We start from the raw sequence: 21,163 nt of genomic DNA on the forward strand, positions 1-21,163 counted from the left end.
GGTCTGGGAGCCTCTTTGCAGGACATTGTCAACTGCGCAGTGCTTGAATGGCAGGAGAGACCTGAGGAGGGTGGGGCCGTAGAAGCTGCCTCTGGATTCCAGCAGCCCTAGGATTCAGCTTGAGGCACTGTACACTGTAAGGGAGGGACAGCCCACGAGGTGGGGGTGCTCCCTTCCACTGGCTGAGTCTGGGGACTCCCTGGAGCCCATGGGCCTGAACAGCCACCCAGGATGAGGGTGGGGTGGGGTGGGGAGTGAGGGGTAAAGTCAGTAGCACCCGTTGGACCAGCTGGTCGACTTCCCCATTTCACAGATGGAGAAACTGAGGCGTAGCCTACAGGACAGCCACAGTGCCGGGGACACACGATCGGTAAGCAGGGGAGCAGAGGCTGCCACTTACGGTGTGTGTACACACTGCACCTGCCCCGGAAGCCCCCAGCCCTTCCCTCTGCCTCAGCTTCCCCAACGGTGCCAGAGGCGGTAGGTTTGGGGTCGAAGGCAACCCCCCCAGCTCTGACGTCCCCTCTCTCGCAGAACACATGAGCCCCGCCCACGACCCCCCTCCCGAAACTCTGCCTTCCCTTTCCCCAAATCGCAGGTCCTCAGCGTACCCCAGTGGGCCACAAACGTTTTGGGGGCGGGAGGGGGGTGTCCTGGCTGCTCAGAGCTCCTCCTCCCATTTCCCTCCCCCCGCCCCGCCCCGCGCCGCCACGGGGCCGGGGCCAGGCACCGCACTGGAGAGGGCCGGCCAGCGACACCTGGACTGGAAAGAGATGGGTGGGACCGGGACGTGAGGATGAGACCGGGGGGGCGCGTCTGGGGCCCGAGCACCCCAACTCGCGCAAGATGGGGCAGCGGCCCCGCGGTGGGGCGGGGCGGAGGGCGGCGGCGGCCAAGCAGCCTCTCCAGGGACCCCGGCCCCAGCCCGGAGCGGGAGACCGGCAGGCGGCCGGGGAACGCCGAGTCCCGGGCAGCCTCCCCACGGGATCCTCCCGGGAGAGGGCCTGCCTGGCGGCCGAGGATGCCTGCTTGGACCGGACGATCAGAACACAAATAAATAAATAAATAAATAGAAAAGTCTGTGTGTTCCCGAAGAGGAGGACGAAGCGCGGCGGTGTCCCAGGCCCCGATGTCAGCGCCCTCCCGGCTCAGACTCCCAAGACTCGCGTCCCGGGGCAGGGGGCGGCGGGCTCCGTCCGGCCCCTCCACGCTGCCGTCGGAGGCCACGCGGGTGGGGGCGGGGAGCCCGGGGAGGGCGCGGGGGAGGGCAGAGGCGCCCGACCGGGGGAGGGGCGCGGCAGACGCCGAGGCGAGGGACGCGCGCTCGGCGGGCGGCGGCTTGGAGCGGCGGCGGCCGGGCGGGGGGCGCTGGAGGCCGGGCCGGCCAGGGGGGGATCCCGAGAGCTCCATGAAGCCCCCCCGGGGCCGCGGACGGGGCGCTGGCTGGGGGAGGCTGTCGGGGGGGCCCCGACATCCATGGCAAGGCGGGGGCCGCGGCGGCGCGCTCGGAGTAAGTGGGGGCTGGGGGCCGGCGCCGAGGGGGAGGCCGGAGGTGGGCAGGGGCGACTCCGGGCGCGGCCGGGCCGGCCGGGCCGCTCTGTCTCGATGTCTGTCGGCGGCGCCTCCTCGGAGCCCAGTGGAGCCGCCAGCCCCGCGCCGCTCGGCTCGGTGGCTTTTTTGGAAACTTGCAAATGTTTTCGTAGAGAGGGAAGGGGGAGGGGAACGAGGGAGTGACCGAAACCGAGCTGGTTGGGGCCGCTGGAAGCACGGAGGCCAAGACCGGGGGAGCTAGAGACGGACTGACCGACAGGCGGACAGACAGAGCGTCGGGGCCGCAGGCGCGCTCGTGCCGCGCGGGCGCAGGCGGGGCTCCGGCCGACGATGGGCAGGGGGTGCCGGAGGCGGCCGCTGGGGGCAGGGGGCCGAGGGACCGGGAGCTGGCGGCCGGAGCTGCCAAGGGCTCAGCGCCGCGGCAAAGTTGGGATCGTGTCCCCGCGCTGCACGCCTCGCGCGGCTCGAAACGCGCCCCCTGCCCCGCCCTGACTCCTCGGCAGCCCCACGCCGCAGAGCTAAAAATAACAGCCCTGCTCGCCCCCCGCAGACCGCGACCCCGACCCCTCCCCCACCCCTCCCCCACTGGGCGTGGGGCGAAGCCACAGCTCCCAGTTCCCCCAAAGGAAAAAAAAAGAGAGAGAGAGAGAGAGAGAGAGAGAAAGAAAAGGCGGCGCGGGAGGGGGGCGAGGGGCGGGCCGGGGGCGGGGGGCCCGGCCATATGGATGTGATTTCTCCGCTCCGAGGCAGACGGGCCGCTCCGCAGCGCTCGGCGCCCGCCCGCCGCCCGCCCGGCCTCAGGCTGCCGCCCGCCCTCCCTCCCTCCATCCCTCGCTTGCTCGCTCACTCGCCCGCCCTTGGCGCATGGGCCCCGCGCCGGGCCCCGGGGCCTCGGGCCGCCCGGACGCCGGGGTCCCCTAGGCCGGGGCGTGGGCGGGGCGGCCCGGCCTGACGCAGCTCTGCACCCCTACACCAGGGCCGGCGGCGGTGGCTGCCCCGAGGGACGCGGCCCTAGGCGGTGGCGATGGGGGCCGCCCGGATCGCACCCGGCCTGGCGCTCCTGCTCTGTTGCCCCGTGCTCAGCTCCGCGTACGCGCTGGTAAGTCCCTCGCTGCTCGAGCTCTGGGACAGGCTGGGCGCTTGCCCTGGAGTCCCTGGGGCGCGTTTACGGCGGGGAGTCTTGGGTTCCCCCAGTGGTCCGAACATCGAGTGGGGGGTCCCCTCTGGCACAGTGTGTCCGGCGTCTGTGTTGTCTTGGAGCATCTGGACTGTGGGTTCCGGGTGGCTGAGGTCTCCCCATTTGTGAAGCCTGGGCTGGGGAAGACTGTGGTGGGGTGTCTGTCCCTCCACTCTGTTTGTCCGAGCACTGCCTGGTTGTGTCTCCTTCGGAGATGACAATGTGATGGAGTAGAAGGCCGGACCTCGGCCCCGGGTGTGGAGCCACACACAACGTTTGCTTTGGGGTTCCTTGGTTTTCTGTAAGTTTTGTTTGCAGCCTTGGACACCCGGCTGTGTGCCTGAGGTTGGAATCACCCAGGCAGGGGTAGGCTTTAGGGGCTCCCTCCAGGTCTCGTGATCACCCACTTAGACACATGCATGAACACATGTCCAGCTTCACCCAGAGCTGAAGCCCCTTGCCCAGGAGGGAGGGATGGAAGTCCCTTGGAGACTGACCTCGTTGGACATCTCTGCAGGAGAAACACACTTAGGGGGGCTCTGGTAAGTGAGGAGATGGATGGCTGGGCTCCGCCAGAGTGGAGAGCAGGAGACAGAACACTAGAAAACGCTAGGGAGAGACAGGGACAAAGGGAGAGCAGAGGAGCGGGGAGACAGGCGAAGGCAGAGACTCAGAGGGGCAGCACCTGCCTGTCCCGAGCTGGGTCGGTGGCCGGGGCTGGGGGATGTCCCCTCTTATACATATCCAACAGCAGCCCTGCCCCAGGGACCAGCCCCTTACTAAGGAGGGGGTCTGCCTGTAGCCCTGACCTCTAGACCCCTACTGTCCTCTGCCCAGCTGGGGCCATCTGCCTTCTGGTGAGCAGTGCGGGCAGGTGCTCCCTCCTCCTGACCGGCAGCAGCTCCCTTTACAGGGGCAGAACCCCACGCGAGAGGCAGGAGCCCTGGGGCTCCTCTGGCTGTTCCTAGTGCCTGTGCAGCCTTCGGCTAGCCTTTGCCATGCTTCTGCTGTCCCGAGTGCAGGAGAGAAACCTTTTCCTGAAAATGCCCTGCTTTGCGGCTCTCCCCTCCTCTGAGGTCCTCTGCAACCCCGCCGAACCAGTGTCCAAGTGCTCGCGGTCCTGGCTGCAGCAAAGGATCCCCAGAGCCAAGGACTCGTGATGGGGAAACTGAGCTCAGGGGGGCTCAGCACCCTGCAGAGGTGCACCGAGCACTAGCGTGGGGGGTGTGTGTGGACCTGTTCCCCAGCTGCCTCAGGGAGCTCTGTGCATGCACCATATGCGTCAGTGGGACTGGCAAGTGCCAATGAGTGGCGGGTGTGGGTGTCCCGCCCAGGGCTTGGGGGGCTTGGCGTGGTGGTGTCTGGGCCTGTGGGGCCATGAGTGTCTGAGTCCATGTGTGAAGTCAGGAGCCCGCACAGGAGCTGCAGGGTAGTCGTGCACGCGTGTGTGCGTGTGTTGTGTGTGTGCATCTATGAGCCCGAGTGCACTCAGACCCGCCTTCCTACTTGGATTTACTCTGCGCTTCTGTCTGCTTGCCTGGTGCTGTTCTAAGCTTGTCTTACCTACGTTGTTACAAGGGTAGCCTCCCTAACAACTCTGCGAGGAAGCTCTCCATCTGACTTACCTTGATCAAACAAGCAATCAAACAAGCACTACGGCCATCGTTTGTCTCACGCCAAACACATGCCAAGCCCTCTGCCTCTGGGTGTATGGGGTCTCCAGGGCCCCACACTGTTCTCCAGGGAAGCACAGAGAACCTGCCCAAGGCACAGGGGAGGGAGGCGGGCTCCCAGTGTGCCCTGGATCCTTCCTGGCTGCCCGAGGGTCAGGGAAGCAGCTTCCCCACCTACCCAAAGCCCTGGGAACCCCTCGGTTCCTTTGGAGCCAGCGTGAAGCTGGCTGCCTGCCAGCTCCCCTTCCCAATCCTGAGCCCATTCCCAGCCAGATCTGTACCAACGCTCACCAAGCCCACCAACCTTAGCTCAGAGGCCCACTATCAAACCTGCTGCTGCCACCTGCCAGCTGGCCCCAAGAGCAGGCTCCCATGTCCAGCGACCTCACGGTTCAGGGGCCAAAGAGGGCACCCCACTGGGAAGACACTGGTTGCAGCCGGACTTAGCTGGTCCATCTTGTGCCTTCCAGGGAGGCTGGGGGTCGGAGGCAGTGAACCTTGGAGGAAGGGGTAGGCCCATAGATCATGAGAAGGAGGCAGAGGGGGTTGGGGCTTGTCCTTGGGGGTGCCTCCTGTTATGGACACCCTCGGCACTTGGGCATATGGAAGAGAAACAGCAGCGGGAGAGGCCGAGCTCACTGTGGAACCCTCTGGGGACCCCAGGCAGCTCGGAAGGTGCTTGCTTTTAAAGACACATGGGAGGCGGGCGCCGTGGCTCAATAGGCTAATCCTCCACCTTGCGGCGCCGGCACACTGGGTTCTAGTCCTGGTCGGGGTACCGGATTCTGTCCCGGTTGCCCCTCTTCCAGGCCAGCTCTCTGCTGTGGCCCGGGAGTACAGTGGAGGATGGCCCAAGTCCTTGGGCCCTGCACCCCATGGGAGACCAGGAGAAGCACCTGGCTCCTGTCTTTGGATCAGCGTGGTGCACCAGCCGCAGCGTCGGCCACGGCGGCCATTGGAGGGTAAACCAATGGCAAAAGAAGACCATTCTCTCTGTCTCTCTCTCTCTCACTGTCCACTCTGCCTGTCAAAAAAAAAAAAAAAAAAAAGACACATGGGAAGCAGTGGGTCCTGAAGGTGGCTGTATCCAGATTCTGAGCTAGCAGTTGTCACAGGTTTTCTCATTGCATCTGTGCACCGGCCAGTTTACGGCAAAGCCCTCTGAGGTTCACACGTGGGTCTGATTCGAACCCAGGTCTTCAGATTCCGTGCCCTGAGCTCCTTCCTGCAAAGCAGGGTGAGAGCAGTCCCTGGCAGATGGTCCCCTGTCCCACCTGGGGTCTCTTTCTTCTTTTTCTTCTTCCCTTTTTAAAAAAATGGAATCCTCCTGTTACTTCGGTCTTCTTTTTAATTGCATAACCAGTACATGACTGTTTTCTTATAAGAGAGTCAGATAATAAATACGGCTTAAACGGAAGCCCTCCTTCATCACTGCCAAGCTCATTCCCCTTCTAACAGCCCTGGGGAGGTGTCCCCCATTCCTCTCTTGATATCTTTCTGCATAGTAGCTCCTTGTGTGGATACCAAGTTGACGCTTTAGTTCTGTTGTTTTCCAGTTGCTTGGTGGATTATTTTAAAATAAATGCCATCCATTTTCAGTTGGGGCTCTGCCAACTGCGTTTTGCTACTTAAAGGTGTGTCTGAGGGATCTTTGTCTTGGAAAATATAAACCTGTCAGTTTTTAAAGCTGCATAGTATTCCAAAAACCTGCTGTTCATTAGATAGTCCTTAGGAACGTACATTTAAATTGCTTCTTCATGTTCTGTATGTGTGTGTGTGGGTGGGTGGGTGTGAGTGTGAGTGACTCAAGACAGAGGAGCCCCTTAAAGTGACCTCCTGTGTCCCACGTGACTGTTTCCCAGTAGGATATTTCTAGATTTTGTCATCACTGGGTCTGAGAACACGCACATTTTTTTATTTTAATGGGCATGGCCAATTCGCCCTCTACGAAGGTGCCGGTTTGCACTCCGGACGGCTGACGAGGGAGCGGCCCTCTCCCGACACCCGGCCGCCGTCTCCTGGGATGTGGCCAGGATCCCTCCCTGCTTGCCTTTGCTGAGAGTTAATTTGCTGATCACCAGTGCTTTCTGGGCTTCGCCTGGTGTCTCACCCGTGTCCTGCAAGCGCTTGCTGAGAGCCGTTCCCCATCTTTCTGTGGGTTCCTTACTTTCTCCATATTGATTTGTTGGAGCTTTTTATATCACCTGCCCGTACACACATCCTCCCCCTCCCCGCCCTCAGAGCTGTGGACAGAGCAGCAGGAGGGGGGCCAGGCCGAGCCCTCCCGGGAACTTGGGTTTTCTCCGGAATGTTTTAATGAGCGAGCGGCCTCCCCCAGATTCCTGTTGTGGGCCTTCTGGGGACACTCCCTGGTCTGGCCACCGCATCAGGAGGACAGCTATTTCAGAGCGAGCCCTGGGACCAGGAAGAGGTGGGGTGGGGGCTGCAGACCCTGAACTGGCTGCAGCATGTGGCGTGACTGGGAGAGGGCGCTTGGTTTTGCTCAGGGCAGCACAGACGTTGGGGTACTCCTGACCTTTGAGAAACCTAACTCTGGGGCCGGCCTTGTGCGTGCGGTGAACCTGCTGGGATCCCATTCTGCTGACCAGGCTTTGGCTAGGTTAGGCCATCCTATTCTTCAGGCTTGGTCCCCCAGCCCAGGTGCAGGCCACGCGTGAAGATCCGCCGTGTCCCAGCAGCCATCCCCAGCTCCATCCTGCTGCCTGCCCCAAAGGCGGCCACGCTGGCTGGCCAGGATGAGAGGCGTCACCATGCCTCTCCCCCCGCCACCCCTCCCAGCCCCAGACACAGGCAGCCTGTTCAGGAAGGCCTGGGAGGGGGAGGGAAAGTTAGCACTTGTCCACTGTGGCGGGGCAGGACCAGGAGCCTGCCCCAGCTTGCTCAGGCCAGCCGGACACAGGGCAGCGAGGGGCAGGGCAGAGCCATCCTCAGCCAGCTGGGGTGGGGGACAGCAAGGGGTGCCAGCGTGGCTCCCAGTAGTGGCCCTGGAGGAGAGCGGTCACCAGGGGTCTCCTGCTGGCCGAGGTTTGCTCCTGGCTAATGCCAGGGCCCAGCTGGCCTCTGACCAGGTAGAGCTAGGGTCAAGCTGCCATCGGTAAGACCGCGGCCACCATCTCCTCTGTGTTTCCACAGGTAGCTCAGCGCCTTCTGTGTGCCTTAGGGGTCCCCGCAAAGGCTCGCTGGTGCAGAAGTGCTTGGACAGGTGATACTGTGGCTGGCACCAGGGCCCGGGTGGCTTTTCCTTCCCTTCCGCCAGGGCCTCTGCTCAGGGCCCAGTGGACCTCAGCTGCATGTCTGGCCCTCCTGTCTAACCGGGAGCCCTGGCCTCCGTGTCTCTGTGCATGAAATGGGCATGTAATGGGAGATGAAGGAGACAGGACAAGGCTTTAGAGGGGGCAGGGCAGCAGGCAGAGGCTCTCATGGGACCAGTGACCCAGTGGCCAGGTCCAGGGGTGCGCTCCAGGCAGATCTGCTTTCCCTGACGGTGAGCAGGAAGCCACTGCACCCTCTCCCCGAGGGGACTGGGCTGCAGGGGGCAAGGAGAGGGTGAGGTGACCCAGGAAGGCACCCCGAGGCTGACCCGGCACTAGAAGCAGCCCCTTGCCCAGAGGCAGTGGCGACGGCTGGAGAAGGGTCGCTGTTGTTTCTGCCTTGGTTTTTGTCCGGAGGGAGAGACTTGCAGGAGGTCTGGGATCACAGACGGCAAACATGTAGAATGTGGCAGTCAGGCGAGGAAGCGGGGAGTGGCTCTCGGTTGGTCGATGGCCTGTACCTGGCTCTGTCCACCGCCACTGTCACCACCCCAGTCACCAGCCTCCGCCCTGGCTGCCATCCCTAGCTCTGACCCCATTCTCAGTGGGGAGCTGAGCTAGAAGGGGCAGCTTGCCTTCGGGGGTAGTGAGCAGGCAGCCCTGCCCCTCTGGCTCGTGAGCTTAGCAAATGACAAAACACAGTTGGGCCTCTTTTTAAAAAAAATATTTTGTTTTCTATTTTCATTTTATTTGAAAGGCAGAGAGACAGAGACAGACAGAGACAGAGAGATCTTCCATCCACTGTCTCACTCCCCAAATGCCTGCAACAGCTGGGGCTGGGCCAGGCCGAAGCCAGGAGCCGGGAACTCAGTCCGGGTCTCCTCCGTGGGTGGCAGGGATCCAACTACTTGAGCCATCATCGGCTGCATCTGGGCCTCTTGACCACACATTCACTCTCCCTGGGGCAGCAGCTTCTGTGTTTGTAAGTAACATGTCGACCTCCAGTCCTCGCCTGTACCCTGCCCGCAGCCCCGCCAACACCAGCTCAGTTTCCCCAGGCTGCCTCCCCCTGTTCCCCGAGGTCCCCGTGCCCATTCACAGATTGTGCACCTTGTGCACCGGGGAAGGCTGTGCCGGGGCTGGGTGTAAGGAGGGCACAGGCCGTGGGGGACATCGTAGCCTGGTCCTGCAACGGTTGGGTCGGGGGGGAGTCACTTCAGCCGTAGTAATCCACAGTAGGTGGTCACAGTAGGAATGTGAGTGGGGGTGGGGGGAGCAGGACGCCTGACGCCAGGGCTGAGTGGCCCTGTCCGTGGTGGTTATGGACTAGGTGAACCCCCCACCCGGGCACAACCCAGCGCTCAGTCCCTCAGTTCTCTTCCCTGAGACCCAGAATCTGCAGAGCCCTTTGAACCTGCAGCTGAGCCAAGGAGACAGCAGCTCTTCCGGGGAAAGGGAGCCGGCAGGGGCGCCAGGCTGGCCAGGGAATTCTCCCTTCTCCCCAGGATGTGAGCCTTCCTCTGGCAGAGAGGGGGCGCTCTTGCCCTACCAACCTGGGCCTGGCCGTAGCCCTGAGTCCAGACTGGATCCAGAAATGCAAGGAGCCCTTGGGATGTCATTGCACCCCAAAAGCTTGTGCGGTGCACCTCACCCTGCCGTGTTCCCTCTCCCAGTCCTCCCTTGGGTCCCGACGCCTCCGCCTGCCCTCCAGCAAGTCCTCCTGTCCCAGTCACCTGCCCAGTCTCCCCGTGGCACTACACAGCCTGGGGCACCCGTGTGCCCCGCAGCTGGGGTCTCGTGTTGAGGCACAACTTGCTGCAGCTGACAACAGTAACCGCGGCAGCAGCAACCGCCTCTTCCTGAGCCCAGCTCCTGCCCAGCGGTCACGCAGTCTCTCGTCTGATCCTCACAGCCGCACCGCGATTAACGGGAAGACCGAGGCACGGGAGCTCAGCAACTTTCCCAGCAGCGCAAAGCCAATTGGTGGTGGAGGTGGGATGTGAGCTCCAGTGCTGGAGGCAGAATCTCCTTGGACAAAGGGAGGGTGCTGCCGGCCCGAGGCCAGGCGGGGAGCTAGCTGGGTGCTCTACCTGGCTGCGTGCGGCCACGCCCCTCCTGCTGCAGTGGGGACTGTCGCTGGGGCCCGAGGGAGGCCCCTCTCCTTGCAGATGCATTGAGGAGTTTGAGGGTTCGGAGGTGCTGGAGGCACAAACTCTGCCTGCTGGGCATTCCCGGCCCCACCACGGAAGCAAGACCTGGAGAAGGGGTGTGTCTCCTCCCTGCCATGGGAGGGTGGGAGCTGAGCAGACCCGAGAGAGGGGTGCTGGCCGTCAGCCTCTGGCCTTCTCAGCCTGCCTGCTTCTAGTCAGGGCCTCCAGCTGTCACCCTGCTGGGAACCCTGTCACTCACCAGCACTGCATGAGCTGGCGAAGGTAGGGTGCGCTTCCGGCTGGTTTTGGGAAGGGTGGAGGGGCACCTGATGGCAAAGGAGGTGGCCGTGGGGATGTGCAGTCGTGGTGGAGCTGCTGGGGGTCATGGTGGTGGTGTTGACGGTAACCACGGTGCTGCCGGTCGTGGGTGGCTGTGATACCGGGAGAGGGAGAGGTGGTGATGGTTGTCCTTGGAGGTGGGGCTGCTGGCCCTGGGTGGAGCCACTTAGAATGATCAAAATGAGTGCTGTCCTAGAGGCAGGGTGGGCAGGGCTCAGGCCTGGCAGCACAATGGGGGCGGGCGGGGACAGCGGCTTCACAGGTGCCTTGGAATTGGAGGACCCTGGGCCTTGGCAAGCCTGCTGTGGCCTCGGTGGAGCCCCATCTCTGTGGCGGCTCCTGCCTGCTCAGCCGTCACTGTGGCCGGGAAGGCGGGTAGGATGGAGGATTGTGCGGCCAGCAGCCAGCACACGGGAATCTGCTTTAGCCTTTTCCGGGGGCCCACGGGCGGTGAGTCCAGCTCAGACCCCAGAGACAGGCAGAGACACATAGGACGCACCGTGTCGCCCACTCAGCCTGGCGCATGCCGATCTTTGCCCAGAGACACACATACACATGCACGTTCATGAAAGCGTCAGGCCCACGCCCCCAGTCTGCACGCTGGAGCTGCCCACGTGAGAATGCAGGAGGCCGGCCACACGCAAAGGCACGACGCGGTCTGCGCAGGCGCGGAGGCGCGCACGCTCCGCGCTAAGTGAAACCAGCAGAACCCCTGGCCCGCCGAGCCAATTGGAGACTCCTTGGCCCTGGAAGCCCTCGCTGCTGCCGCCAAGAGACGCGGTCAATTAACTTCCCCTGCAGCAGGGCTCCCCGGCCCGCCCCCGCATCTCCCTGCACAGCCCCGCTCGCTCGCCGGAGGACGGCACTGCCCTGGCGGTCTGGGATGTGCTCTGCCCCGAGCGACCGGAGGCGACACCGCCCTTTCTGGGGAGGTCTGCGGGGCCAGATCCTGACTGTGTGTGGGGGGGTGGAGGGTCAGAGTGCATCACATCCCCAGCTTGTCTTAGGTCTTGGCGGATGCACGAACCCCCTGGGGCTCGTGCTGCTGGCCAGGCTGGATTTACAGAGCCGTTCCCAGCAGCAGGGCGCAGCCCGCCCTCTGACTCCATCCTCCCCAGTTAGGGGGCCGAGGCTCAGGCCTCTCTGACAGACACCTGCTCAGACTGAGCCCTCGGCCTCACCTCCGTGGTATTCCCTCTTCCTTCCTTAACGTGAGGGCAGAGAGCCGCAGCAGGTGTGAGGCTGGAAGGCAGGGGGAGAGGGACACTGTGGGCAGAGAGGAGCAGGTGCGAAGGCCTACCCGGGTGCTCAGAACACACGCTGTGCCTGGAGGGAGGGGGCTTCCCAGGGTGAGGGACTTTGACCTACCCCCCCCCATAACCCACCCAACTCAGGCCACTCCCAGCAAGCCCTCCATCTTCTCCCTTGGTGCCATGGGAGGGGGGAGGGACTGAAGCACTCACCACTCACTGGGGAGCTGGGTCAGGGTGGAAATTGGTGACTCCCAAAGTCTCTGGGGGCTCTAGGACATGAAGGAATCCAGGCTGTTTATGTCCCCGGAGTTGACCACTCCGTATCCGCCCCCCACCGCCGTCCAGGTCCCCAGCAGGCAGCCGGGATCCTGTGAGAATCCATCCTGGGACATTCCATCCATTCGCCTGTACCCTGGGGAGTGGACCGGCAGAGGATAGCAGGGTTACTGGCGGGCAGGCTGGGGACAGCACCCCCCCCATAGGACAGGCCCCACCCTCTAGGCCACAGCTTTCCGTCTGTGAAATGGGAGCCACCCCAGGCGGATTTCCACGTTCCCTCTGGAGTCAGCAGCTCTGGAGAGGGGCCCCCGGGGGCTGGGCCGGCCCTGGGGAGGGCCTGCCCGCAGCCTCGCCTTACCTTGGCAGGTAGATGCAGATGACGTGTTCACCAAAGAGGAGCAGATCTTCCTGCTGCACCGAGCCCAGGCCCAGTGTGACAAGCTGCTCAAGGAAGTCCTGCGGAGGCCAGGTGAGCGGGGGGGGGGGGGGGCCCACAGCTGGACCCCAGGTGGGCTGCAGAGACGATGGAGTCAGCGGGGGTTGCCCCCCCCCCGTCATCCCTCAGACGTCCCTCGCCCCCGAACACAGTCTCCATCCAGCACAGGGTTGGGGGCTGCAGTGGAAGAGCCTCTGGCAGGACCCTCCCAGAGATGCTCTGGCTTCCATCCCAGGGCCGGGGAGGGGGCGGGGGAGGGCTGCTGGGGGGGGGAGCTGAGTGTCCCAGAGGCTGGGTGGGGGAGGGGGAGGCAGCTGAAGGTCAGGTGAGGCAGGCCTGGATCAGAAGCTTCCCCGGGGCAGAGGGTTCCTAGGTGACCCAGAGGCTGGGTGGCGGAGGGTTGGGGATGGAGAATTGGGTGTCTGGGTTCCGTCACTGGTCAGCACAGAGTCTCTGTGAGTCCCCCACCCCCTGGGAGGAGGGCATCACCCGATTCCATAGCTCCCACAGCTCTTCCCCACCCCGTTCCCTGAATCAGTTGGAGGAGCCAGGGCCTCCTTAGCCCCTCTGGGCCTGTGGTATCTGTGGAGTTAACCTCATCAACCACAGAAGGCCAGGCCCCCACTGACTGACCCACCAGAGCCACCGCCCCCTGCCCCCCTCGGCGGGCCCCTGGGCTCATGTGCACCCAGGACATCACACAACAGCACATCCATGCCGTAGCACAAGCACGGGCTGTGCTCACACTCAGTAGCTCCCAGTCACATCAGGGTCATGGGGGCCAGGGGAGGGGTCCTGAACCCAGACTCTTCCCTGGGGAAGCCTGGGGGGGTGCCCCTTGCTACCTGCTCCCCCGCCCCATGGAGCACCTCAGTACTCCATCCTGTATCTCACTCCCCCGCCACCCACTGACCCCCGAAGTGGAGGCGGGAAAATGGGCGTAGCTGTTCTCAGTGCAGACCCCGACTCGGGAGGCTACGGGGTTCTGCTTGGGCTGCAGGTCAGGTAGAGGGGGACTTTGCCCCCAGGAGACCTTCAGGCTGCTCTGATGAGAGAAAGCCAGGCCCCACCTCAGATGGACTCTCCAGGGCGCCTTGGGGAAGCTGGGGCCGGGGCATTGTCCCCTCCTCTCCGGACACTGCAAGTCCTTGCTCTTGAATTCTTCTGCACAGCCCTCTGCTTCCTTCTTCCCTGGGAACCTACCGCTGGGCGCCTGTCTCTGCAGCCTGTGACTGCGCTCCCCGGCGCCCCCTGCTGGGAGTCTCTGTGGCTGCGTGACTCTCGGTGGATCCCCAGGTGGGAGGAGAGACACCACCTGCGCTCTGTCTTGCCCCCTCCCCAGGGGGCCCTGGCTGCAGGCCCTGTCTCCTCCTGGAAGTGGAACCCTTCCTCTTCCATCTCAGATCTCCCAGCAGCCTGGTGACAGCAGGGCAGGGGGACAACCCCCCATGGGACACAGAGGGGCTCTGACAGCTGGCATTCCCCTGATTCCTCCAGCCGACATAATGGAGTCAGACAAGGGCTGGATGTCTGCATCCACTTCAGGGAAGCCCAAGAAAGAGAAGGCATCGGGGAAGCTCTACGCCGAGTCCAAGGAGGACACGGAGGTGCCCGCTGGCAGCAGGCACCGAGGTACGTCTGTGCCTTCACACCCACCCCCACTGCCCTGTCCCGTGTCCCCATTGTGTGCAGAGAGTAAGGAGCTGGAGGGACATCCCGGGGGCAGCAGAGCTGGGTGGACTCAGGCCCCAGAGGACTCGCCAAGTACTGCCCAGCAGTAGATCTAGGGTTACAGCCCGTGCCACAGAGAGACAGAGAGGGGTCCCGGAGGCCCAAGCGGATGGTCCGTGACTCAGTGGTTAGACGGCGTGCACCGGGCACCTAGCAGGGAGGAGGGCACAGAGACAGCGGGAGAGGGGCGCTGAGAGGAGCGGGCCTGAGACAGTAGGACAGGGAGGGGAGCGGGGTGGGGAGGGAGGGAGATTCAGGACTGCCTCGTCCCTCAGGGAGGTGAGGAGAGACAAATACCGAGGCCAGGCTGTGGCCACAGGGCCAGTTTGAACCGGCCGGGTGGGCAGCGGATTCCAGATGGGCCACATCTGGGAGGCTGTGGTCACCCTGTGGCTCCCCAGGGACCGGAGGGAATTGTGGGCCTGGCGTTGGGAGGGGCTGGGAATATGGCGGCCAGGACAGAGAGCCTTTCAGCGAGCTGGGCGGGTCCAGCCGTCGAGGCAGCCTTCCAGGGTGGCCGGGGAGCCCTGGTCGCAGCCCTGCAGGGGGATGGAGGGAGGCTGTGAGCTGGGCCTGGCGTGTGGAGGATCGAGGCTGGGCCCTGCCAGGTCACTTAGCGTCTCCACAGTGAGGCACGTGTCATCCTTACTTGAATCTCACCCTTGGCCCCCGATGTGGGCGGCAGATCTCCTCCCATGAGAGGTCACGGGCGTCTCATCGCAGGACTCAGGACAGGCCTGGGTGGTGGTGGACATGGGCTTCCCAGTGAGGACAGCTGTGCGGGGCTGGCAGCTCTTGGGACGTCCAGCTGGCACTAGACGCCATACTTCCGCCTCCCGCCCTGGTACCTGCGGAGGGGTCACTGAGGGGGAATTGTCTAGGAACTTGCCTGGAAGGTGGGCCCAAGAGCCGGGAAGATGGTGGCCTGGCTGGGCTGAGCACATGAGGAGGGCAGGGCCCTGAGGTGTGTGACCGCCACAGGTCACCGACCTTCTTGGCCTCTGCCAGTGCCAGCACCTGGTCCATAGGGGCCACCGTGAGCTCTGTGAGGCCAGGTGGGTGCAGGGCACAGCAGGGAGCAAGGGCTCGGGACATTCTTTCCAGAACACTCCAAGCTGGGAGTTTCCAGTTTTGGGGCAAACCTGTCCCTGCAGGAGCCAACGGCCACAGGTGTGTTCATCCCTGTGGGTCATAGCCACAAGCCTGACTCTCCCTTGGTGTCCCCTCTGCTGTCATCTGTCTCTGGGCACAGGACGGCCCTGCCTGCCGGAGTGGGACCACATCCTGTGCTGGCCGCTGGGGGCACCAGGCGAGGTGGTGGCTGTGCCCTGTCCTGACTACATTTATGACTTCAATCACAAAGGTAAGGCCGGCCGGAGTGGGCTGGAGCCCAGGGGTGCCAGGGCTTGGAGCTCAGGGCTCTGCTGGCTCCCGACTTCTCTCTGCCTACCCTGACCCTCCCTTCAACCTGCAGGTCACGCCTACCGACGCTGTGACCGCAACGGCAGCTGGGAGCTGGTGCCAGGGCACAACCGGACATGGGCCAACTACACTGAGTGCCTCAAGTTCATGAGCAACGAGACTCGTGAGCGGGTGCGAGCCTTCCCCTTCCCCAGCCTGACCCGGTGAGGCTCCCCCATCCTATCCCTGCTGCCTCCGGCGGCCCTGATCTGGCCACAGACCCTCGCCCAGTGCTCACCCTGAGTGCCAGGCCTCTGACTGTGTCTCCACCCTGCACAGGAGGTGTTTGATCGCCTGGGCCTCATCTACACCGTGGGCTACTCCATGTCACTGGCCTCCCTCACGGTGGCCGTGCTCATCCTGGCCTACTTTAGGTGGGCGTGGCAAGGGGCTGGGTGGGGGAGTGGGCAGGGCGGGCTGCGGTGTGCTGCCTCCCTGACCCCCTCACTGTCCCCTTCCCCCTGCTGGGTGTCCCTGCTTGCCTTGCACGGCCTGGCTTCCTGCCCGCACATCGCTTGTCCCCGTGCCCCCACCCACGGTGACGTGGCCACCCCCCGCCCCCGCAGGCGGCTGCACTGCACACGCAACTACATCCACATGCACCTCTTCCTGTCCTTCATGCTGCGTGCCGTGAGCATCTTCGTCAAGGACGCTGTGCTCTACTCGGGCTTCACGCTGGACGAGGCAGAGCGCCTCACCGAGGAGGAGCTGCGCCTCATTGCCCAGGCACCCCCGCCGCCTGCCGCCACCGCCGGCTACGTGAGTGCCACCCTCCACTTCCGGGGAGTCCCCACCCTGCCTGTGTCCTGCCACCACCGTGAGCTTCATGTCACTCAAACCCACTCTACAGTGTCCCTGGCACCCCTCAGCTCTGCTCCCAGCCCCTCCTGCTAAGGGCTTCTGTGTGTCCCTTGCCCCCTGCACTGTCAACACGCCTGCCTCAGCCCGGCCCCCTACCCACTCCACTGCTCACCCTGCTGCTTCCCAGTAGTGCCCCACACACAGCCAGAGGGCCCCACCAGCCTGCCCCTTCCACCTGTCCCATCCCACCGGCCCCAGCCCAGCCCAGCCCAGCCCCAACTTCCCCAGATGCGGGCCCTGCCCTCTGGCTAACACCAGCTGGTCTCCTAGGCGGGCTGCCGGGTGGCTGTGACCTTCTTCCTTTACTTCCTGGCCACCAACTACTACTGGATTCTGGTGGAGGGGCTGTACCTGCACAGCCTCATCTTCATGGCCTTCTTCTCAGAGAAGAAGTACCTGTGGGGCTTCACGGTCTTCGGCTGGGGTACGCAGGCCAGGCACGGTGGGCAGGGGGAGGGCACTGCCGAGGGTAAGGTGCCCACACATCATACCCTGTTGCAGACATGGGGCAGCAGGTGGGCGGCCTGCCCACCCCCCTGCATCCCTGACCCCGCTCTGGGCTCGGGCAACGGGGCTTGGCCAGGGGTCAGTGCGGGGTTGCAGCTCGCCTGGGATCAGATTTACCTGGGGCTGAGGCACAGTCCAGGAGAGGGGAGAGGGACTCTGAGGCCACAGTTTAGCTCAGGTTCAGAGTGGGATCTTGGGTCAGAGGTCAGCCTTGGGCTGTAGCAGGGGTCTGAAATGGGTAGGGCTGGCATCTGTGATCTCACCGATCCCTTCCCCGGGAGTGGAGCTCCACACCCCAGCCCTGGGCCCTGCATCCTCTGCAGAACGTGTTCCCAGGCTTGGTGCTCCCCGCCCCATGGGCTCTGGGATCCGTTACTGATAATTGTCCATTATTGTTGGCAGCTCTGGAGCTTGGCTGGGCTCCGGGGAGAGTGGCCAGACTGTAGAGGGATGAGCCAGGTAGCTGGAGCCCTCCCCACGCATAGCACCCAGAGGCCCTCAGGTCAATAGCCACAGCCTCCCTGTCCCTTGGCACGCACTGTGCCCCTGACCTCAAGCATGGCAAGTCCCAGAGTTGGGGAGACCTGGGCCCAGCCCCAGGAACTGAGGCAGACTCGGGCCAGGAGGTGTCTGGGTAGCTGGAAACACCAGATCGGGGAGCATGCAGAACCCTGTGGTGGCCCAGGAATGCCACAGTTCTTTTTCTTACCTTAAACCCCGGCCACTGCTGTCCCTAAGGGGGCACCAGGCCTAGCATTGAGTTTGGGGGGGGGGGCGTGGTCCCAGAGCAAAGCACTCTGCCCTCAGCTGGCTCAGCCAGGACACACGGAGGCACCCTGGTGGCCCCTGGCCAGCCTGACCCATGAGGACCAGGATGGGGGGAGGGCACTGGACAACAAAGCTCAGGTGTTAGGCTACCTCCCTTGGGAGCTCCAAGCCCAGAGCAGGGCCGTTTCGGAGAGGGGAGGCAGACGGATTCCTCGGTGACATGTTTATCTCACCGTGGCCAGTGCCTGTGCAGATAGGGTGCACAGAGGGCTGGGCTGGGCCTGAGACCTGGAGCCCCAAGGTGAGGCCTTTGGGGCAGCACAGCTAGAGTGCAGCTCTGTCACCACGCGGCCTGGGTGCCCAGGGCGAGGGGGTCAGGGCAGTGTTGGGGTAGGCTGGGGTCATCAGGTGCGGTGCCACGGCAAGGACAGTGTCTCCAGCCCCTCACACACTCCCCTCTGTGCCCACAGGTCTGCCTGCCATCTTCGTGGCTGTCTGGGTCAGTGTCAGAGCTACCCTGGCCAACACCGGGTAGGTCAGCTGGAGAAGGAGGACAGGGACCCTGACTCTGGTCAGAAGCACCCCTCTTGCTCTCTGAAGCACAGGAGGAGGTTTCCTGTGCCCTGGCCCTGAGGCCAGCCTGCAGCCAAGAACCCCTCAGGGTTGCAGGCGGCTACTTCTGAAGAGGCCTGGGAGGGTGACCGCAGGCCTGGCCGCACACAGCCCCCCTGCCAGCTGCTGTCAGGACAGAGCTGGGGCCTCTCTGGGCCGCTTAGGTTGAGAACAGGAAGTGTTGGGGCTGATGCTTTCTCCTCCCCCAGGTGCTGGGACTTGAGCTCCGGGCACAAGAAGTGGATCATCCAGGTGCCCATCCTGGCCTCTGTTGTGGTGAGCAGGCACGCGCGGCAGTATGGGCCTGGGCCCCAGTGTTGGGGTCTATGGAGGCTTCCTTGGAACCCCGGGTCTGAGCCCCACTGCAGTCCAGATGGGGTACGGAAGGCCCCAGAGGCAGTGGCAGGGCAGAGGCTGCAGCCTTGCGATGTAACCTCTCTCGCTCCCACAGCTCAACTTCATCCTCTTCCTCAACATCGTCCGGGTGCTGGCCACGAAGCTGCGGGAGACAAATGCTGGCCGGTGTGACACGCGGCAGCAGTATCGGTGAGCCTGCCCCCCACACCCTGACTCCTTCCAGCTGGGGTGGAGTTCAGGGCTCACAGACTGCTGGCACCAAGGTCACGGGAGCCTGTGGCAAGGGGAGAATCTAGCTTATCCCCTCCCACCCTGCCAGCCTTAGGCCCTGCCTGCCCGGCAGTGATGAGACCTTGCCCTGCCTCTGGAGGCCCTAGGAGGTGCCTCAGAGTCAGCCCGGCCCACTTGGTGCCGGACCCTGCACTAGAGCTGGGGTCTCTGTGGGTGGCACAAACTCAGACCTCCCGACAGAGCTGGCTACCGAGAGCCCAAGGGCAAGTGGGCAGTGGATGGCCCATCCCAGGTGAACCGGGTATCCTTCCGTGGCGCCCAGGGCCTCGGCCCATCGGCAGCTTGTGGGGACTGGGGCTGCTATGGGTGACAGGTGCACATGGCTTGGCCGTGACCTCCCTGCCCCGCCGGCCCAGGAAGCTGCTCAAGTCCACGCTGGTGCTTATGCCGCTCTTTGGCGTCCACTACACCGTCTTCATGGCCATGCCGTACACCGAGGTCTCAGGGACACTCTGGCAAATCCAGATGCACTACGAGATGCTCTTCAATTCTTTCCAGGTGTGCGGCTTGGGAGGCCTGGCCTGGGGCGGGACAGGGCGGGGCGGGAGGGGCCCCTCTGACCCCAGCACTTCTCTCCCTCCACAGGGATTCTTTGTCGCCATCATATACTGTTTCTGCAATGGGGAGGTAAGCGGGGCTCCTGACATCGTGCCCCTTTGTTCTTCCGCCCTGTTTTGTGTCTGCAAGAACACCCCTGAGGACATTGTGGAGACAGAGAGGGGCCGGAGGTGCCAGGACATGTGGGCGCTGCCCGTCCTAGAATAGCCCCGTGTCTTCCTACCAGTTGGATGAGTGCTCTGTAAACCCCAGGGAAGGATTGGGCCACCTCCGGGGCCATCTGAGCCTTGTGGATTCTGGGCGTGCCAGCTGCCTGCCGTGAGGCGCTGTGTTCTAAGGCCCAGGGGATTTGACTTGGCCTTGGAATTTTCCAGTTCTCTCCTATTCCTGTTTGCATTGAGTGCTGAGTGGATGTTGCAGAGGTCGGGTGGTGGGGACACATGGCAGAGGGCTTAAGGGTACACCTGACTGCCCGCCCCTCTGCTACCCCAAGGTACAAGCTGAGATCAAGAAATCCTGGAGCCGCTGGACACTGGCACTGGACTTCAAGCGCAAGGCACGCAGTGGGAGCAGCAGCTACAGCTACGGCCCCATGGTGTCTCATACAAGCGTGACCAACGTAGGCCCGCGCGCTGGACTCGGCCTGCCCCTCAGCCCCCGCCTGCTGCCCGCTGCCACCACCAACGGCCACCCGCAGCTGCCTGGCCACACCAAACCAGGTGCCCCAGCCCTTGAAACCACACTGCCTACCACGGCTGCTCCCAAGGACGATGGATTCCTCAATGGTTCCTGTTCCGGCCTGGACGAGGAGCCCTCAGGGCCGGCACGGCCGCCTGCCCTGCTGCAGGAAGAGTGGGAGACAGTCATGTGACTCAGAGCCTGGGGGCCTGCTGACATGGGGATGGACAGACGGACCAAGACACACATGCTTGGAAGGTTGCCCATGCAGGGTTGTGGCCAGGAGGAAAAACAACAAAAAAGGAAAAAAAAAAAAAAAGAAAAAGAAAAAGGAAAAGAAAGTGGTGTGTGGCTTCCCATGGTCTTGAGGAGGGAGGGGCTGGGAGCCTTGGAAGATTGGGATGGGGGTTCACCCCAGAGTGAGGGAGAGGCCAGAGTCACGGAGCAGTCGTGGGGTCTCATCCCCTCAGGATGGGGGAAGGGTCTAGGAACACTTGGCCCAGGCCAGTAGGAAGGCTCGGGTTTACAGGGGCGACAAGCAGGAATCCAGCCTGAGACCTTGCCCATCACTGCGGCCACCCCAGCTGCTCCCTACACAGGACCCAGGCCCATGAAAGACACAGGTGTCTATGACTGGCTGGTCCCCAGTCACTGCCTCTCTGAGGCCAGCAGCAGCTCCTTCACTCCCTGGCCACACCCTCGGCCTGAGGTCCTGACTGGTAGTCAGAGGCCCCCATCGTGGACCAGACCCTCCAGCAGCCAGATAGCTCACAGTGGGGGTGCAAGGTAGGCTGCAGCCTGGTGGGGGTCTGCAAGGCTGCACACATCCACTCGCCGTGCAGCCAGGACAGTCACTCGGTATCCCCACCTGGCCCCACCAGCTTGTTTGCCCCCAAGACTCTGCCCATCCCCTCTTCAGCCCTTCCTGGGCCCCAGAATGGCACAGTGGCTCTCCAGCCTGAGGACTGGCCCAACTGCGAGCCCTGCCTGTGGCTCTCGCATAAGTGGGTGCCCTGCCTGGCCTTCTCTTCCCGTCTCCAGCTCAGCCCACCTTGCGTTTTGCCTTGGATTCAGTGCCCAGGAGTGCTACTCTTATCCAGCTGCCCCCACATCCACCTATTAGGGGCAAGGCAAGGGGTCTTAGAGCCCAAGGTCACACTCAGGCCCAGCCTTTCCAGTGGCTGGGCAGGGCAAAGGGTCCGGAGGCCT

At 63.5% G+C, this 21,163-nt stretch overlaps 1 protein-coding gene and 1 long non-coding RNA gene across 7 annotated transcripts; one reads left to right on the forward strand and one right to left on the reverse strand.

Moving 5' to 3' along the window:
* Window positions 1-1,443: 1,443 nt before the first annotated feature.
* PTH1R (parathyroid hormone 1 receptor) lies at window positions 1,444-20,163 on the forward strand. Of its 4 annotated transcripts, XM_062200716.1 has the most exons (16): window positions 1,444-1,510; window positions 2,528-2,650; window positions 8,431-8,655; window positions 12,061-12,163; window positions 13,628-13,762; window positions 15,114-15,224; window positions 15,336-15,454; window positions 15,602-15,696; window positions 15,889-16,081; window positions 16,454-16,607; window positions 17,929-17,989; window positions 18,280-18,346; window positions 18,522-18,616; window positions 19,075-19,216; window positions 19,304-19,345; window positions 19,770-20,163. In XM_062200716.1, exons 2-16 carry the CDS (start codon window positions 2,576-2,578, stop codon window positions 20,145-20,147), a joined length of 1,995 nt encoding a protein of 664 aa, XP_062056700.1. In that variant the 5' UTR covers window positions 1,444-1,510; window positions 2,528-2,575; the 3' UTR covers window positions 20,148-20,163. The 4 variants fall into 4 exon arrangements, with proteins under 4 accessions (XP_062056700.1, XP_062056702.1, XP_062056699.1 ...); XM_062200718.1 differs by lacking the exon at window positions 1,444-1,510 and having other exon boundaries at window positions 2,443-2,650; window positions 19,079-19,216; window positions 19,770-19,990; XM_062200715.1 differs by lacking the exon at window positions 1,444-1,510 and having other exon boundaries at window positions 2,445-2,650.
* Window positions 8,558-12,136, reverse strand: LOC133766897 (uncharacterized). Of its 3 annotated transcripts, none has more exons than XR_009866787.1 (4): window positions 12,053-12,136; window positions 11,626-11,827; window positions 10,083-10,254; window positions 8,558-8,647 (listed from the first exon to the last, which is right to left on the reverse strand). It is a non-coding gene; the product is annotated as an uncharacterized LOC133766897 (long non-coding RNA). The 3 variants fall into 3 exon arrangements; XR_009866786.1 differs by adding an exon at window positions 11,344-11,404 and having other exon boundaries at window positions 8,592-10,254; XR_009866785.1 differs by having other exon boundaries at window positions 8,592-10,254.
* Window positions 20,164-21,163: the final 1,000 nt, after the last annotated feature.

Source organism: Lepus europaeus, chromosome 9, assembly GCF_033115175.1.
Source record: "Lepus europaeus isolate LE1 chromosome 9, mLepTim1.pri, whole genome shotgun sequence".
Classification (NCBI taxonomy): domain Eukaryota; kingdom Metazoa; phylum Chordata; class Mammalia; order Lagomorpha; family Leporidae; genus Lepus; species Lepus europaeus.

What these genes read in the sequence shown, in the direction of transcription:
- PTH1R (XM_062200716.1), top strand. Translation starts at nt 2,576, where the DNA reads ATGGGGGCCGCCCGGATCGCACCCGGCCTGGCGCTCCTGCTCTGTTGC. An exon ending in CTCATCCTGGCCTACTTTAG is followed by an intron (nt 15,697 to 15,888) that starts GTGGGCGTGGCA and finishes CCGCCCCCGCAG; the next exon opens with GCGGCTGCACTGCACACGCA. An exon ending in CCATCCTGGCCTCTGTTGTG is followed by an intron (nt 18,347 to 18,521) that starts GTGAGCAGGCAC and finishes TCGCTCCCACAG; the next exon opens with CTCAACTTCATCCTCTTCCT.